General features: G+C 43.5%; 1 protein-coding gene across 1 annotated transcript in view; it reads right to left on the bottom strand.

Annotated features, from left to right (window-relative positions):
• The window catches only part of SEMA3D (semaphorin 3D), a 174,957-nt gene that overhangs the window by 110,826 nt on the left and 49,428 nt on the right, over nucleotides 1-14,703 (bottom strand). The window contains exon 2 of the mRNA XM_083615609.1: nucleotides 11,345-11,522. Coding sequence (XP_083471735.1) covers nucleotides 11,345-11,468 — 124 coding nt within the window. The 5' untranslated portion in view covers nucleotides 11,469-11,522. The remainder of the gene's footprint in view (nucleotides 1-11,344; nucleotides 11,523-14,703) is intronic.

The following is a 14,703-nucleotide window of genomic DNA, read 5'->3' as shown; positions in this document are numbered from 1 at the left end:
CCATTGGAACACCATAACAATTGAGAAAGAGTGGGAAACTCAAGTCAAGACATCGGAGAAATGCTTGTCTAAGCCGTGTTACTTCCAAGAGCTGGTTGAATGCTAATAGTGATGGCACTTTTCATATTTGAGCAGGAGGATCATCTCGCAGCCCCCATGAGTGCCCCCCATGGAAAAGCTTGCTTCCATCTTACTACAAGTTGATAACCATCAGGCCAGGACAAAGTCGAAGAAGTTAGCTAACGTTCAGTTGTCAGCCCTAAAGTGGTTGGGACCAATGGCGGTAATTTACAGAGCTGGCCAGTGTGAAGGCCAGCTCAGAGTCCTGACATTTAAAACAAATCTGGTTTTTTTTGTTTTGTTTTGTTTTAAGCAATGCGAAACTAATGTTGAGTTGGCAGACAGTGCAGTAGAGAGGGGAGGGACATGGTTAACAGCGCTAGGATTTCAATGCTGTTATCAGGTATAATTTGCAGCGGTTTGGTTTGAGCACAGGAAAAGATTAATGAACCTCTACAGGGTAGTGTATTTCAACAAACCCATTGCTGTTTTAGCCTCCAGTCGTTCTCCTGGGCACAGACGCTGATTCATATCAAATCATGTCAGGCTCTGTGATGTAGACAAATGAGGATGGGAAAGAAACCAACTCATTTTCACTTACAAACTAAAACGTAATAGTTGAATCTTGGCATGGGGTGGATCGTCTGTGGGTCCAGCTTTCATACTTCTCGAAATGACCCAAAGCCTACTATTTCCTTCCCATCAACAATATTTGGAATGAATGAGCAGTATACACATTATTGGAATACAGCTATTTCAGGCTTACAAGAAATGGAAGGAAATGCTTTTCAGACATGCATTCCAGAAGACTCTTGCATTGCTTTGTCTTTAGACGGACAATGCAAATGCCAAGGAATAGTGAATGAGCTGAATGATGGAGGAATAAAGTCCAGATCCACGTTTCCTTCTGCTCAGTACAATCATCCCCAAGACCTTTGAGCAGCACATAGCAGTTCTGCTTGGTTGTGACCTGAAGTCCGCAATCATGGCGATCATGAAAAGAGAAATCAGAAAGGTGGCATGCAATACTTTGTAACCGGCCAAGTGAAGAGCGATGCCTTTGGTTTAACTTGCCATTTTGGGATATCCTCTCTTTCTTTGTACATTGGTTTGTTTAGCCTAGTTCCCTCAAATACCCAAATATTGGGATATGGTTATGTCTCTTTTTAGAACATAGCTCTACAACCAGGATCCAAAGGATCTATAGATATGCCCCAGGGCTTACCCATGTTCCTTTGAATGAATGCATCCCCCGCCAATTTGAACAGCAAAGCTCCATGCTACATCACAACCGTGGAAACTCCTTTCAGATTCCAAAGTGGGTTGTTATATGGCACCCGGTGGGGCAGAACAGCTGTTAGCACAAGCTAATATTCACTTTGGGTGCACACAACTAGTTGTGTGCTTTGTTGTAACCCAGACAATGTTCGATGTTTCCAGACAAAACTGCAGGTCAGTGAAACTTGGGTATATGTATAGATTTATGACCCAATCATCCATTTCAAGTTAGAAGAACAGATTCTCTCTCTCTCTCTCTCCCACATACACACACACACACACACACACAATTTTAAGGAAAGATGCCAAATACACCTTCACAAGATATCTGAAGCATCATCTATTGAACACAATGATTTAGTCATTTAATTTTTAGGAGACACCTGTGCTTGAAACAGCTTGAAAATTTAGACAGCCCAGTACTGATTGGATTAAGAAAAAACAAAAAAACTGGGTCAGCACAATGCGCTACATTTTGGGAAAATATCATGGATAGTTTTTGCCCCCTGTTACTCTGACTAATCATTCTTACTAAAAAGAAGGCAGCTTCATGGAATCATGTTTCCTCTAAAAGTCCAATCTTTTCAGAGAATTTAGAATGAGCTCACAATGACCCAAGTTATCAGGAGATGATTAAGGTCCACCGACATCCAAGGGAAATTGTTGCCTCTTTGGAAAAGCTTGGGCTTTGTATCATTTGCAAAGCATGAGCATCGTCATGTAAGAAATGGAGGGGAGAGCAGAGACCCCCTCGTCTGCTTTAAACAGTCCTTGTTCTGCTGGTTTCAAACAAATAAATGTGAGCAGAACACAACTTCATCTTGTTTGCTTGGCTGCTTGTTTCAGCAGCAGCCTTCACCCTCTGTAACTCTTCAAGTCAACCCCCAACATGGAGTCCAGTTGCCATTCCTTCTCTTGGAGGGAAACTGGAATCACAGTCACAGAGGGAGGTAAAGATCTCTAGCTATGACGCTTTGTTTTTCAGTACATGTAACTTATAGCTATTTATTTGTTACTGGACTTAAAACCCACCTTTTCCCTCACAATAACCCTGTGAGGTACGTAGGCTAGGCTGAAAGTTGGTGACAAGTCACTCCATTGAGCTTCATCACCAAGTGGGGATTTGAAGCTGTGTCTCTCCAGTCTTAACCCAACACCTCAATTGCTGTGCCCCCACTCACACCTTGCATTCAGCAGACTTGATTTTAGTACAACAGCAAGATTTAATCATAGGAAAACATGGCTCAGAGATTCCTCCCTCCTTCAACTAGTTAAACATCCCACTCTAATTTCCCTGCTTGTTTGAACAAGCCTAACTGCCATGATGAAAAAGTGACATCATTCAAGAAAGGAATTGGGACCACTATCCAAACCCTTCTCTGTGATTGTGGGATCCATGGTCAGCTTCCCTGTGGTAGGGAAAGTGTTGGTGTTGGCAGACAGGGGGCTGCCATTGCTGATGAAAGCTTGTCAATAACAACAATGTTGCATTTTGGGCAAGGCCCTCTATAAATAATACAAAGGTTTGATGTAGCAGAGTACACACAAAAAACAGACTCACAGGATGGTTACAAATGGCCTATAAATTCATCTACATCCCAACATGCCCTGCTATAATGCACACCTGTAATTATATTGCTGAAGGCCCCGGTAACTAAAATCAAAATGAGCATTTTGACCCATGAGGCTGGCAGGGCCCACCTGCCCTCCACATCAGGTAAGTAAAATAAGAAAGTTTTTATTTATACCCCACCTTCCCCGGTCAAGACCAGGCTTCTTCCATGTTCTTTGTCATCATTTTAGTTTTTAATTTATTTAATTTAAAGCCCGATAACTTTCCGAATTCTTCTAATAATTCTATTACCCTGACAACACTTATTTGTGGATTTTCTAATGAGAACATCATATCATCGGCATATGTCTTTAATTTATATTCTTTTATCCCAATTTTAATTCCCCGTATTTCTGGTGTTGTTCTTATCTTATTTGCAATAATTTCTAATACCATTATAAACAAAAGAGGTGACAGAGGGCATCCCTGTCTAGTGCCCTTTGAAATTTCAAATGATTCAGTTAAATCATTGTCAAAACAAAAAAAAATTTTTCCTTCTAGTAGCACCTTAAAGACCAACTAAGTTAGTTCTTGGTATGAGCTTTTTTGTTTTGACTATGGCAGACCAACACGGCTACCTATCTGTAGTTAAATCATTGTTAATAATCAATTTTGCTCTTTAACTTGAGTATATTGCTTTTATTCCCTCCAAAAAGGAGCCCTCTATTCCTGCTGTTTCCATGCATCTTAGTAGAAATTGCCAGGATACATTGTCAAAAGCCTTTTCGGCGTCAATAAAGATTAGTGCCGCAGGGATTTCATTCTTACATTCCAAGTATTCAATGATGTTTATTATGTGTCTTATATTATCTTTTAATTGTCTGTTGGGTAAAAATCCGGCTTGATCTGTGTGAATGAAGTTTGCTAAGCTTTTCTTAAAATGGTTGGCCATAACTTCTGCGAAGATTTTATAATCATTATTTAATAATGATATCAGTCTATAATTTTTCATGTCCAACTTGTCTGTGTCCGGTTTAGAATCAGGATAGAATTAAATGACTGCCCATGAATTACAACCATAGTGGTCGGGAACCTCAGTATTCATCAGGGCCAGCTATCCATGTAGGTCCCACATGAGCCGATAAAAGGGCCAAAGAGGTAACTTAGAGGGTCCCATAGAGGGGGGTCAAACTGAGCCCGGACCGAAGGCCAGGTGGAACAGCTCCATCTTGCAGGCGCTGCAGAAAGATGTCAAGTCCTGCAGGGCCCTGGTCTCCTGCGATAGAGTGTTCCACCAGGTTGGGGCAAAGCCAAAAAGGTAGCTGGGTCTGCGAGGCTTGGCTTTTATTTCCCACAATGCCCTGGATGGAAACTATGCTGGGCATTCCAGAGCATCGTGGGAAGTTAAAACGGCACTGCTGCCAGAGTGCTGCTGCCATGACAAACTGTCCAGTAAGCCTGCAAGGGGTCCATAAATGTAAGAAGGGGGCGCCAGGCCAATTTGCCAAGAGCCCTGCCCACCTGGCTCCCCATCAAATCTGGGACGGACAAACAATTACTCACTGGCTAACAGAAAAAGTAATTGTTCCTGGAAGACAAAAACGAAAGAGTACAGTGGTACCTCAGGTTACATACGCTTCAGGTTACATGCGCTTCAGGTTACAGATTCCGCTAACCCAAAAATAGTGCTTCAGGTTAAGAACTTTGCTTCAGGATGAGAACAGAAATTGTGCTCCGGCACTGCGGCGGCAGCAGGAGGCCCCATTAGCTAAAGTGGTGCTTCAGGTTAAGAACAGTTTCAGGTTAAGTACGGACCTCCGGAACGAATTAAGTACTTAACCCAAGGTACCACTGTAGTGCCAGTAACAGAGCGATTGTTTTACCACATCCATCAGAGATTCTCCACGCAAGAGGACCACAACCCTTTCAACTCCCAGCCTCTGCTGGGCCCACAATAATTAACTCTTTTGATCAGAGCTGAGCAGAACAGAGTCTGATGACCTTCCACAAAAGTGAACTTTAGACCTCTCAGAAAGGAGAAGTTTCATTAAAAATAAAAGCAGTTCTCTATACAGTCATAAAGTCCACTCTCCTGAAAGCTCTGCGGGTTGTCTCAAGTTCAAAACAGTTCCTCCTGACCATTTATGGCCAGCTCTTTAATGTTGGATATTTTTGAACAAACTCTGAGCAAAGACGCAGCTGCACAAAGAAGAGGAGGCTCTTTTTCAAGTATTGTTGTTGCTGTTACAGAGATGATGAAATGCTCTTCTGTGACTTCGCATTATTGGTGAAAAAGTCACAGGCCCAGTTCAGAAAACATCACACTGCCAAGTTAAATAATTAATCCTGAAGCATCGCAAATGGAAATGTATCCAGTTTGAAGCATTTGTTATTACAAAGAAGACCTCGGGCCGTGGACACGCACAGGTTGCCTTGTTCCTAAGCAGCTTATCTTTCTTGTGTGACTGCCAAATAAAGCAAAGCCATCCTTGTTACTGAAGCAATTAAAAGTGGAAGAGTATTTTTTTAAAAGGAAAAGGAAACTGTCCACATGAAAGGTTACAAGTTGAGCTCCTGATCCCACGCAAACTCTTCCCAATATTTCAAAATATGAGAGATGATCTGGTTCAACATTACATCAACCTTTACCCAAGAAGGGTCAAAGTCAGTATGGAAGAGGAACCCCATGTGTCACAGAACCTTGGAATACAAAGAACTGAACCAGCTATGGATCCCTCTCTATCAAATTTGATCTATCTATCTATCTATTTATCATCTATTTATTTATTTATTCATTCATTCATACATACATACATACATACATACATACGTACGTACATACGTACATACCCACCCTGCCCATCTGGCTAGGTTTCTCCAGCTACTCTGGGCAACTCCCAACAGATTAAAAACAGAATAAAACATCAGATATTAAAAACTTCTCTAAAGAGGGCTGGCTTCAGATGTCTTCTAAAAGTCAGGGGGTGCCACCTGCAGCAAGCGTCCCGGGGGGTGCCGCCCACAGTGAGTGTCCCAGGCGGGCAGGGTAGCAATGTCACCCCTCTTAGGGCTGACACCCGGGGTGGACCACCCCCACCACACCCCCTTCCTTGGCCACTGGATGGTGGGAGGGGAAGTAAAAATGACCACCAGTTTTTTACCAGGTTTCTTGGCTGCGACGTAGATACACCTGGTGGGATTGCCATGCACAAGGTGACGCTACATGGCTTATGGGCTGCACGGGGGTTAGCGGGTTATAAACTGAGCAGACCTTCAGCAATCAAAATGGAAATGTTGTTCCCCTAGATTTTTAATTAGTTTACCTTGTAACAGATATGCTGGTTGTGCAATCTTGCAATCAGATGATTATTTCCTCCCTTATCAAGAAAGTAACCTGTTGAGTGAGATGCTAAGCAGGGCTGGGAAAATGTCTTAAATTCCTAGGCACCAACATCACAATGAGAAGAAATAATCCAGAGACAGCATCAAACGCAACAACATCCTCCGTATGTACAGCTGACAGTGAGATTCTCAGTTCCTAGCCACCTGCATGAAATATTTAGGCATTCAGTCAACCTGGTGCCTGGTTTCTTTTCCCCTTCTCCACCTTGATTATAACAAACACAGCAGCATACCTTCCCACATATGACAGATGAAATGAGGGGCAATCTTGTACCCTTGAGTTATAACACTCCCATTGTCACATGATGCATTGCTACTCTCTTAGTTACTTGCTGCTGGAGAAGCCTGACTCTGGGCACATTTAGTCATTGGCTCTGCAGTTAAATAGACTGTTCACTTCTCAGGCAAGATGCCTAGAACTGCTTACAAGAATGCAAAATGTTTAACCCCACAACAGATATCCTTCTAATAGGGTATTTCTACCAATCAGTACCTGCTTCTGGGGAGAAAAGCAATGACAAACCTAGACAGCATCTTAAAAAGCAAAGACATCACCTTGGCAACAAAGGTCCGTATAGTGATGCATGGAAGTGAGAGCTGGACCATAAAGAAGGCTGATCGCCGAAGAATTGATGCTTTGAATTATGGTGCTGGAGGAGACTCTTGAGAGTCCCATGGACTGCAAGATCAAACCTCTCCATTCTGAAGGAAATCAGCCCTGAGTGCTCACTGGAAGGACGGATCCTGAAGCTGAGGCTCCAATACTTTGGCCACCTCATGAGAAGAGAAGACTCCCTGGAAAAGACCCTGATGTTGGGAAAGATTGAGGGCACAAGGAGAAGGGGACGACAGAGGACGAGATGGTTGGACAGTGTTCTCGAAGCTACCAGCATGAGTTTGACCAAACTGCGGGAGGCAGTGGAAGACAGGAGTGCCTGGCGTGCTCTGGTTCATGGGGTCACGAAGAGTCGGACACGACTAAACGACTAAACAACAACAACTAATCAGTATCTGGAAAATGATTTTGCTGCAATAGGAAGACATTTAGCTGATGGCTGAGGATTTGTGTTCTCTCCTAAGCCTTTGGGTTTTAAAATTTACCACCACTGTGTAAATCTGTGTGTGTGTGTGTGTGTGTGTGTGTGTGTGTCATTGCCAAAGCAATCAGCACTTTGGGGAGTTCTAGGAAAACATGCCGGACATTTCGCTGAAAAGTTATTTAGAAGGGAAGCTGTACTGTTTGCAAGCAAGAAAAAGGAAATCCTTTCTGCCAAAGGCAAATCAGATGCCAAGTGGGAATATTCCAGAGTTCTTTCTGGTTACCCACAGGGCAAGGAGCCATATTATTCTGCCTGATGGGCAGTGGCACCTTGTGTAAACAAAAGATTCTGTCCACCTTCCTAAAGGAGGCAACTTTTTTTACCAGTCTGGAGTCAGATGTGTGCATGCCATAATGTAGTCATTTTCCTGCATGATTCAGCAACTGTGCACTCAAGAATCTTGCAAGTTAGCTGTAACAAGCTAATTTAAAGTTGGGGTAATGGGAAGAGCAGTCCTAGGCAGGTGTTGGTAATTGCTGCAGCACAGCGAATAAGGAGTGTTTTAATAGTAATAAGCAACCAACAGAAAGCAACCAGGTTGGGAGTGGTGCAGCCAGTCAATGACAGAGCTGGGTTCAAAATGCAGGACAAAAGAAAGGCAAGCATGGAGGAAGGAGACAGCAGAGGTCAAATGGTAGAATCCTGGAGTAGAGCTGGCCCACACATTACACAGAAGGAGGCAGTATTGCTGGTGCCCTTCCTGCCTTATTGCTGGGGTCTTCCACAGGTTTGCTTCCAGTGTCAATTCCTGCACTTTTCTTAGGGATTTGGCCCACACATCAAATGATTCAAATGTGTCTTTATGTAATCCATCAGAGCAGACCTCTGCTAAACCTCTCTCCCCTATCTGACCCAAATGCCCAAACAGGACTACAGAAATTGCCCAAGAGCTGCTTATTGTCCCATGTCAAAATGTCGCCTCAGTTGCGCTGCTGTTCTCCATTTACAGCACAACTGTACATCACTGGGGATGTGAGGCTGCCCCTGACCCTGCTGAAGAACCTCTTGTGTTTAACATTACTGCCTCAGTTCTTCAGCTCTAAAAGGCAGGGAAATGCTGAATCTCATGGTATCGTGTCAGAAGTTTCATTTTATAGACATTACTGGGGAGGTGCAGGTCAGCGGCAGCTGAGAGTCTCCGGTTAGGCATTTGGAAAGGAGCAAGCCCCACAGGGGTGACCACAGTCACAGTTGTTCGCAGCCTCATCCTTTTTCAACTGCCTGCCTCCATTCCCATCCCCCCCCCCATGTCCTATCTCTGCTTCTGGGATTAAGCCAGGTCAGCTAGAAGAATTACTGAATTACTAGGAAAAAATGTCCCCCTTCTTTCCTCCCAAAGACCCTTTTCAAATACATAAGTTCATAACTGTTTACAAAGTGGATATGGGTCTGTTCTCCAAGGTTATTCTTAGTTTGGCTGCTGTGTAAACAACTGATGTCAGTGGGGAGGCTGGCCTGCAGGAGACAATGGGCTGGGTAGTTACAAGAAAAAGAGTGCAACAGGCACTCAAAACGCATCTTCCATATTTAGTGTCTAAAAGTGGGATAAAAGAAAACACAACGTGATGAAAACTATTTATTATCCAGCTATGCTCAGCTTTTCTCCTTCCCCTCCTGCCTTGCAGTTGTTTCCTGGTGTTTGGGAACCTGCATTGGCAGAGACAACCTTAATCAAACCATTTTGGGGCTTTGAGAGCCAGTGTGGTGTAGTGGTTAAGAGCAGTAGTCTCGTAATCTGGGGAACCGGGTTCGCGTCTCCGCTCCTCCACATGCAGCTGCTGGGTGACCTTGGGCCAGTCACACTTCTCTGAAGTCTCTCAGCCCCACTCACCTCACGGAGTTTGTTGTAGGGGAGGAAGGGAAAGGAGATTGTTAGCCGCTTTGAGACTCCTGAAGGGGAGTGAAAGGCAGGATATCAAATCCAAACTCCTCCTCTTCTTCTTCTTCTTCTTCCTTCAGAATAACCAGATGTTTGTCCCTGAGTGGAAACCCTCAAATCTGCTTTTATTTTGGTTTTAGGCAAAATATCAGGGCCAACACTGCTCCTCAGCGATTTCCCCAGGAGATTTTGCTGCCTGAGATAAAAGGCCAAGCCTGGTACAGCTGCTGCCGGCACCCTGCCCATTCCACGTTCAGAAGGTGACTAGACCATCAGGTGAATCTTGATATAATCCTCAAGACAACACCATATCCTTCCCTGCACCTGAGGTCAGGGCACAATTTTGCCCTTCAACATCTCACTGCAACTTTCCAGGATCAGCTGCAGGAAGCAGAAGGCTCACTCTGCCCAAGGATAGGGCCAAGGTTGCATCTCACTGTATTGCCGTGTGCACATTCAAACAAATTGCATGTCCATTTCTAGGTGCAATTAAAATGTGCAATTAGGTAAAGGTAAAGTGACCCCTGACCATTAGGTCCAGTCGTGACCGACTCTGTGGTTGCAGCGCTCATCTTGCTTTATTGGCCGAGGGAGCCGGCGTACAGCTTCCGGGTCATGTGGCCAGCATGACTAAGCTGATTCTGGCGAACCAGAGCAGCGCACGGAAATGCCGTTTACCTTCCTGCTGGAGCGGTACCTATTTATCTACTTGCACTTTGACGTACTTTCGAACTGCTAGGTTGGCAGGAGCTGGGATCGAGCAACGGGAGCTCACTCCGTCGCGGGGATTCAAACCGCCGACCTACTGATCGGCAAGTCCTAGGCTCTACGGCTTTCCATTTCTTGCACAGAGGTTCCTTCTTAGCATTTCTGGCAAATTATGGCAATGAGGGGAACCAGGGCCAACAATTGCCAAGTTCATGTAGTCGTTGTGACGCTGCATTGCATCAAGCCCAAAGGATTGAGATTGAGACTTCTCTATTTTGATTCCTTCCTCCACCATCCAACACTAACAGTTATGACACCGGTGAGTTTAGTAATTTTAGGGAAGTGTCATTATGATAAAATAGTTCACAGGTTAAAACTTATGTCCTTAAAAAATCATCTGCAAAAGTTGTGGGAGGGTTGTTGTTTTCTTAGGTGTGCCTCAAGAATTGAATTTCAAAAGGAAAAAGATTAAATGTTCAAAATTCCACAGTCAGATTTGAATTCTGAAATTTCCCAATTTTAAAACTGGTACAATAATTTGGTTTTAAATTATTTAATTCTGGAAATAATATTAGGAAAACATCCCCGACCAGGCACAACCACAAGAGCAAGAATTCCAGGGTATGGTATACATACACATGGAGGAATCTACCTTCTTGGTTAAAGCAGATCTAGGTCTCATCAGCACTTTGGGTGGGAGACTACTTGGGAACCACATGTTTGCTGTCCTGGGTGCCATCATGGAAGAAAGTCAGGGTGCAAATGTCAGAAAATAAAAGCAAAAACAAAAAGCAGGATGGAGTTTTGAAATATATTTTCCAGCCAGACTTTTCCTTCTTAAAAATAGTGGCCAAAAGAAGCTAAACTAAACAATTGGGTTATACCAGTGCCATAGAGGATTCTCAATATATTACCAAATTTTAAAGGCATTTATTCAGTGAATAATTTGGGACCTTTTCTTACCAATCAGAAGAGACTGACTTATTCTCTTGCTCCCATTTTTCTTGCCATGTTTTTCGCATTAAAGCATGCAATGCACTCTTATTTACCATGTAAACAACGTATTGTTTTTAATCATTTTTTATCAGCTAGAGAGTCATAAAACTAATCTGAATGTCTTCATTTCTGTTGCCAGACTTTTCCACTCAACCACCACCCTCACAAACATACAAACATTATTACTCAAAGTTTTGTTTTGGTCTAGATTGTTTAAAATATCTTATGTTGCTATTTACCATTTTCCAAAAGAATGACAACAACTGAGTTACTTTTCAGGGGGGGGAATCTGAATAACTGAAAATATTTGTTGGCAATGGTACAACAAAGCAGGAATAATAACACTGAAAAGTCACTTAAAATGTTTACCTTTATAGGAGAGTTTAAGCCTTGGGACATTTTGTTTAGATGTTACGGACAATGGCAAGAGTATCATTCCCAAGCAGAACATCATACGAAGATGTTGGGTTTTGAGAGATATTGTTTCAATCATTTCTCCGGAATTTTTTCTTGCGCTTCTCCTTTCTTTCAACAATCCAAAAGAAATCTGTAAAGAAAAATAAAATGTCATCGTCTTTGGTAAAGTAAGATTTGTTTTCTTTCGTTTTTAAATGAAGGATGGCTAAAAGCATTCTTCTCAATGGAAAATATTTTATGATATACTCGAAAAAATTTCATTGCTCATGGGTAGGCATACTAAGACCCAGGGGCTGGATTTGGCCCAACTGCCTTCTAAATCCTGCCCACAGACGGTCCGGGAATCAGCGTATTTTTAGTGTGTTTTTACATGAGTAGAATGTGTCCTTTTATTTAAAATGCATCTCTTTGTGGGGCCTGCCTGGTGTTTTTACATGAGTAGAATGTGTGCTTTTATTTAAAATGCATCTCTGGGTCATTTGTGGGGCATAGGAATTCGTTTATTATTTTTTCCAAAATATAGTCTGCCCCCCTCCAAGGTCTGAGGGACAGTGGACTCCTGAAAAAGTTTGCTGACCCCTGGGCTTGCTGAAGCAGATTGTTCATTGGAGTCACTGGGAGATTTCCCCCTGGTCTAAACAGCAGGTTGGGGTTGGGGTCTGAGCCACTCACTCCCTGCAATATTCCCAGTCTGGATTCTGCCCGTCCCCCTCCCCACAACCAGCCTCCACAAGTTCAGCAAATGTTTGGCATGCACACGTGCAAGAGGTGAGCAGGGTACTTCTCCTCCTCCTATGTGTTCAGCGAACATCAAGCAGGCACACTTCTGAAACAGACTGTTTTCTCCATGGAAAACCATTGTCCTTGGGCTGACCCTGAGCAATAGGAACGTTTCATGGATAGCAGTTAGCCAGTGATGGGTATTTGCACATGCAAGCTACCATTTGATGCTGCAGCCCAACCAATGATGGCATTGCTTTTGTATCCAGCCCACCTACGTTATGGGTCCTAAGATGTGATTTTCCAGCTGACTGCTGGCCATCCGCACAAAATTCCTTAGACAGAACCACCGAGTCAAGAAATCTCCCCACCCCCTGGCAATGGACGACCGTGAAGATATGCAGCATTTAGGACAGGAAGGAAAGGGGGAAATGAGCTTGAGACGAGCACATCTTGGCTGGCTCACCTGAGCAAGAGCCTATGAATGGGAAGAAGAGGAAGTACCTTCAAGTACATGAGAAAAATTATGAACCAGCAAATAAATAAATAAATCCAAAGATGCACTTGCCTGCTTTCGGCAAATCCTGAAAATGGCTACAGAATGAACATTTCTTCCTCTTGTGAGCAATTTTTGTTTACTGAAGACATTTGTCCTTTCTGTGCATCTCCCTTTTGTCTATTTATTTAAAAAATACAATCTCCTTAGAACACAACACACTAGGCCTCCTTTATACACAAGGCAGCTGCTCAGCGACATCGGGGCCAACTGAGTCTCCCTCTTTATTCATTGCAGACTTGGCTGCTGCTGGAGTTGGATCTCCATCAGATTCCAACTTGTTGCTCCATCTCCTAAAAACAGAAGGGAGACCTCGAGAGCTTCTCTTAAGAGACTGGTGGTTGTTTTGTCAATGGTGCCCATGGGACATCAAGCCATAGGAAATTCCTGCTCCCTCCATCGTCAAGGGTTAATGAGATCCATGCTCTGAGACTGAGCGAAAAAGAGCCACTGTTTTCTGTATGGACCAAACTCATTCATTATCGCTAGTCTTGGCATTGCCATTGTAGAAGGGAAGAAGATGGGCGGGGGGACTAGAATCAGTCAGTTAACTCTACGTGCTATTGGCTATCTGACTTCACCGACTCTTGGGCTCCCTGCTTTCTGCCCACCAGTCCCAGGGAGCACCAGTCTCCACTGGAGCAGCAGCAGGAAGGAGCAGGTCTTGGGGAAGTCCGGGGCAGCCTTTGTCCCTGCTGACTTAGAAGGCAGGTTTACAGCCAGTCCATTTAAATCCGACATTTCAAACATATTCAAGCTGTCCATGACTCCTATCATAGCTGAACCACCTTCAAGGCTAGGGTGTTCCCCCATAACAGGCAAAGTGGCTGACTCTGCCATGCATTCTCTTGCATGCCACAACTTACGGGTTTATTCTGATCACACAATATTCTTTGCTGCCATATGAAAATGAGGAAAAATTTTAGTGTCAAAGAGTGCAATCCTATGCATGCCTATCTGGAAATAAGGCACATGTGCTTACTTCCAAGAAGACATAAGCCCATTTATTTCAATGGCTTTACTCAGAGTATGACTAACACTGGATATCACCCATAGGATTGGGGCTGTCTTTGGTGTGAAATGGTCACTTCCATTCAACTCCTCTCCACAGCCATGTTAATGGAGACATCACCCTTGCTACTACGTTGCATAAAGGGAGAAAAAGAAACAGCACACACCCCAATCTCTGATGAAGCACCACCCTACATAGAGTTTCACATTTGCCCTGCCTCGTGTCTTGACAGATATCTGAAAAAGAAACTGTTCATTTCCCCAACAGCAGTCAGATTTACAGGGTGATCGTCGGCATGTTGCAAAGCCCGTGGTTCAGTGGGACCTACTCCCTAGTAAACACAGTTTGGATTGCAGCTTCACAGCACAACCATATCAAGTCCCACTGAAGTCAATGTCTTTGGCATCAGTGAGTAAGTTTAGGATTAAGACCAACTTAGTTAACATCAATGACTCCAATGAAACCACGAAACTGTGGAGCTGGAGCCAATTGATGGATAGTTAATTTATTCCAGGCTCTCATAGCAGCCAATAGGAGTCAGTGTAACTATATGAGACTTCATAGGCCACTCTGTTCAATCTGATATCTAAATGCAACTTATAGCACTTGGGGAAGGTTTTGTGGTTTGGCCACAGAGTCTTAACGCAAAAGGGTTGTGACTCACCCATAAATTCAGCCTGTCAGCCTTGACTGACATAATATCCATGTTATTATTCTTAAACTACATTAACTGAATCCAGAGAGAGTTTTAAAGGAGCCATTAATGAGATGGTTCCAGGAACAACGTTGAGTATGCGTGTATAGAAAGACGTATCAGGTGCAGTGCACTATGGTGGGATTTGTTTAAGAATAAAAAAAAGTTGAACATGATGTGCTAACAATGGAATGTCAACCTGCCTTTTCACTGCAAGGCTTAAGTTGATGATTGTGAAATAACCTTTAGAGTTATCACATTGCTTATTGTTATACTGCGTGCCTGAGGGCTGGGAGTTCAATATGAGGTAAAACTGAGGTCATACCCTT

The sequence above is a fragment of the Podarcis filfolensis genome (genome assembly GCF_964270895.1).
Source record: "Podarcis filfolensis genome assembly, chromosome: 5".
Lineage (NCBI taxonomy): Eukaryota > Metazoa > Chordata > Lepidosauria > Squamata > Lacertidae > Podarcis > Podarcis filfolensis.
The sequence above is the reverse complement of the archived record's forward strand: the minus strand, read 5'-3'. Positions and strand labels throughout refer to the sequence as shown.